We start from the raw sequence: 4707 nt of genomic DNA on the forward strand, positions 1-4707 counted from the left end.
TGAGTTTCATGTGTTTAGCAAATTATATCTTATATCTTGGGTATTCTAAGTTTCTGGGCTAATATCCACTTATCAGTGAGTACATATTGTGTGAGTTCTTTTGTGATTGGGTTACCTCACTTAACAAGCACTGAAGAACGTGAAAACGCCTTGTTTTAGAGAATAGCTTTGGAAGGTGTTTGGGATTTTCTCCTCGAGGTGAACATTCACCGTTTATAACCCAGCGGTTCTTCTAGGCATATATCGAAGAGACTCTTGTTCACTCTTGTGTATGTGGGAGGCACCATGAGAATATTAAAGTAGTACTGTTGGTGACAGGAACAAGCCAGTGCTCCCTCATCAATGAAATGACCAATGGAATAATATGTAGCAGTCAAAAATATTACAAAAGAAGTAATAGTGTAGCCTGCCAGTGGTGACACACACCTTTAGTCCCAGTACTTGGGAGGCAGAGGTAGATGGAGCTCTGAGCTCAAGGCAGCCTGGTCTGTAGCCAGAGCTACAAAAAGAAACCCTATCTCAAAATCAACTAACCAACCAACCAAACAAAAAATATAATGTGGACACATCTTAGCAATGTAAAATTAAAAGAAAAATCCTAAAAGATTGCACCTATGTTTTTAAAACAACTAAAATTAAAATATTTACATTTAAGAATAAATATAGGGCTGGGGAGATGGCTCAACGATTAAGAGCATTGACTGCTCTTCCAGAGGTCCTGAGTTCAGTTCCCAGCAACCACACAGTGACTCACAACCATCTGTAATGGGATCCGATGCTCTCTTCTGGTGTGGCTGAAGACAGCTACAGTGTGCTCATATAAATAAAATAAGTGAATATTTTAAAAATACATTTAAAAAGAATAAATATACGCGTGAAGCATTGTTTCTAATTGTGAACTAGGGAAACAGGGTTTGGTGGTATGGTTTGAATCTAAAATGTTCCCACGGGCTTGTGTTTCAGATGTTGATTCTCTGAGGTGGTGGTGGTGGTGCCCTTTAGGAGGGCTGAGAAACCTGCAGGGGGCGGGGCCTAGCTGGTGGAGCAGGCTAACTGAGGTGCGCCTTTCATAGGTTGCAGTCTGGCCCTATTATAGTTTGTTTTCTCTCCTCAGTATGTCAGCTTATGAACAAACAGCTCCACCACAAGTTCCGGCTACCATGACAGACCTGAATCTTGTTTGTCTCCAATGGCTGTGTTGGTCCTAGCAATGAAAGAATAACACACATACTGTAGTCACAGGACACATTGCATGGACTTTTCCTAGCTCAGGACCCTGGGACAAGGCTCTGGGAGGGCGATGGGACTGCGTGTGGGCTATCATCGAGAAGCTAGGCTGGTGAGATGGCTCAGTGGGTAAAGGCACTTGTTGTGCAAGCCTAATGACTCAAATGCTATCCCCAAACCAACTAGGAAAGAGAGGACCCACCTCTGAAGGCAGTCCTCTGACCTCCACATACGCACCGTGGCAGGTCTCTGCCTGTGCACGTACATGCATCATGCACACGTGTGCAATAATGACACACAGACAAGATTTTAAGGCAGCTAGCTTTCATTTCAGGCCATGCTAAGAACATTATGTGAAACAGGAAAACAAATAGATCTGTGCATTAAATAGGTCATGGAGAAAGACCAGGAAGGAGAGTGGGTAGCTACCAGACAAAGATTATGAGGCTTTGCCTTCAGCACCCAATCTCAGCAAACAGTACACATTACTTCTTCCCCTGGGTTAGTGAGAGAAATAGAGCAAAGCCCAGAGATACACAGATGCAGAGTGTGTGTGTGTGTGTGTGTGTGTGTGTGTGTGTGTGTGTGTGCATGCTTGCGTGCGTGCGTGCATGAGTGCGCATTCACACACGGGATGGAGGAGCATGAAGGGCCCAATATGGTGAACAGTTCTCAACCTGTATATATGTCATGACCCCTTTCAGAGTCAAATGATCCTTTCACAGAAGTGACTTAAGGCCATTGGAAAACACAGATATTTACATTACAGTTCATGACAGTAGCAAAATTACAGTTATGAGATAGCAATTTAATGGTTGGGGGTCACAACTGTATTAAAGGGTTCCACCGGCATGAGGAAGGTTAAGAACCACTGGCCTAAGAAGTTCCTAGGGTGTCATTGGCCTTGTTTTGTGGAATGTGCTACACACCTATGTGTGTTAATCTTGCCTGATTCCAAACAAGATTACAAGATTGGTTTCTCCGTCTAAGCCAAGCCTGATTGTTCCCTTCCTTGCCTCCTGGCTGGCCAGAGTGCAGCCTCTCCAGGTCGTGGGTGCTCTTGGGTGGGAGGAGAGATTTAAACAAAGCATCCCAATTGTTCCAAGGATTATCCCAGCCTGTGTGGGCCTGTCCTGATTCAGAGTGTAGGGAACCCCACCCGGGGTCTGGGGCCAGGACGGAATGGCAAGGCAGGCAGGCAGGCAGAGGGCTGGAAGCCAGAGGCCTGTCTCTCTCAGCTCTGACCCTGGCTTTTTCTGGCTCTCCCCACCACCACTCCCGACGCCCCCCCCCCCCGCACTACACTACTCTAGGGACGGCCCATTTGTGTACCTAGCCTAGGATCCCTAGGTCCTCTTGGTGGGCTATCTCCCCTGCCCTCAGCTTCTGAGGGGCTGTTTTCCACCCAAGATGGACAAGTATTTGCTAAAATAAGAGAATCATAAAAATAAGGCATAAATGCCTCAAGTATATTGTTCTCACTTAATGTCTCCAAATGGGCCGGGCGGTGGTGGCGCACGGCTTTGATCCCAGCACTCGGGAGGCAGAGGCAGGCGGATTTCTGAGTTTGAGACCAGCCTGGTCTACAGAGTGAGTTCCAGGACAGCCAGGGCTACACAGAGAAACCCCGTCTCGGAAAAAACAACAACAACAAAAAGTCTCCAAATGGGGCATCAAGACCTGTCCTCAAAGGCGTTCTGCCCTGGGTGTCCGAGGGGCTTTCTTCCATAAATTGAAGCTCTAGTAGGTACTCAGGGTCCCTGGGATCACCCTATAGCCCATTTTGCATGGCTTAAAGAGCAAAATGGGCTAAGTCTTCATTCAAGAGCTTGCTTGCTTGATTGATTGATTGATTTATATTATTTATTTATTTTGTGGGGTCTTATTGTATAGCCTCGGCTGGTCTGGAAATCACCATGATCCTCCTGCCTCAACTTCCTGAGCACTGAGATTAAAAGGCCAGTGCTACCTCTCTGAGCCTGAAGGACAGTTTAGATTTTCACAGAAACACCGCACGGCCATCCAACATTCAGCCACCTTTTTGCCTGTTTGGGGAGGTGTTTTCAATAAGTGTTGGCAGGAGGCAGGTACCCCATCTTGCAGGTGGGGACACTGAAGATCCCACCAGTACCCACCCCACCCCCAACACTGGCTCCATCAGGTGACTCCTCTGAGGAGAGCTCTGTCTGCCTACCTGCCTTTGTGTCTCTGTGTGTGTGTCTGTCCATGTGTGCACATGCATGGATGCGTTGCGGGTGTTAGGAACTCTGAATTCTGAGACTTACTCTGTGACCTCAATGACTCATCTGTAAGTACGTCCCGGTCTCTGAGCCTCAGTGCCGCCATTTGTAAAAGGGACACAAAGCTTTACAAGGTTTATGTAACCAGTTATCAGGGCGTCTGCTGGGATGAAGTGTCCCTGCTTGTGTCCCCTCACCAGAGCAGTAGCCCTGGTGAGCGGTTCTGAGGGTCGCACAAACCCAGCACTGATGCTGTGATTCGGTTCGTCACTGTCTCCTCTCCCCTGCAGCTTCTCTTGGCTCTGTGGACACGTGCACAGAAACATCCTCTCCAAGTTCACGGGGCAAGCAGTGGAGCTGTTTGATGAGGAATTTCGACGCCTCTATGCCTCCTCCAAGCCCCTGATGGGTCTGAAGTCCCCGAGGCTGGTCGCCCCGTTCCAACCCAACAAGGGCCCAGAAGCCCCCAATGGCCGCCTCAGCGGCACCAGTGACTCTGCCAGTGACCGCACCTCCTCCAACCCCTTCAGCAGCCTGTCGACCGGCAGCAATGCCCACAACCAGAGTCTGTCCACATCTTCAGGGCCGGGCAGTCCCTTGGCCCCCATCCCACCCGCGGTTCCAAGGCTGCAGCCCTATCACAGCTCCCGGAGAGCCGTGGCCCCACAGCCTCTCTTGGTCCCCATGAGGCCCCATGAGGGAGCACCAGCTCCCTACAGCAGCCTCATGGCCTACAGGCCCACCCGGCTGCAGCTGCAGCAGCTTGGCCTGGTGCCCAGGGTGACTCACCCCTGGAGGCCTTTTCTACAGGCCTTGCCTCATTTTTAAAGCGGCCTTTCTCCTCACTGCCTGAGGGGGTCGGGTGGGGGAAGGACTGAGCACTGCAGAATTTCCTGGCTGTAAGGCCATACCTTAAGGACCAATACGATTGAGCCTGGTTCCCTATGAGCTAATAGCACTGGGAGTCGGGTTGGGGTGGGAGGTGGGGTTGTTGCCTACCTTTGAATGTAGGCCTACTTAACCCATTCTAGGGATTCCAGTGAGACAGGGGAGAGACCTCAATGACAAGACGTGACTAAGAAGCCCTGTCTTCCAAAGGCCGTTTTGGATTTGATATAGGTGTCTCCATAATGTAAAAATGACCACATGCAGGCCGGGCGAGGTGGCGCATGCCTTTAATCCCAGCACTCGGGAGGCAGAGGCAGGCGGATTTCTGAGTTCGAGGCCAGCCTGGTCTACA

The 4707-nt window shown here is 49.6% G+C and overlaps 1 protein-coding gene across 1 annotated transcript in view; it reads left to right on the forward strand.

Moving 5' to 3' along the window:
* Fam83a (family with sequence similarity 83 member A) overlaps positions 1-4295 on the forward strand; it is a 23447-nt gene extending 19152 nt beyond the window's left edge. Inside the window, exon 4 of the mRNA XM_021184300.1 lies at positions 3758-4295. Coding sequence (XP_021039959.1) covers positions 3758-4295 — 538 coding nt within the window. The remainder of the gene's footprint in view (positions 1-3757) is intronic.
* The last annotated feature ends 412 nt before the right edge of the window (positions 4296-4707 follow it).

Source organism: Mus caroli, chromosome 15 (assembly GCF_900094665.2).
Source record: "Mus caroli chromosome 15, CAROLI_EIJ_v1.1, whole genome shotgun sequence".
In the NCBI taxonomy this organism is placed as follows: domain Eukaryota; kingdom Metazoa; phylum Chordata; class Mammalia; order Rodentia; family Muridae; genus Mus; species Mus caroli.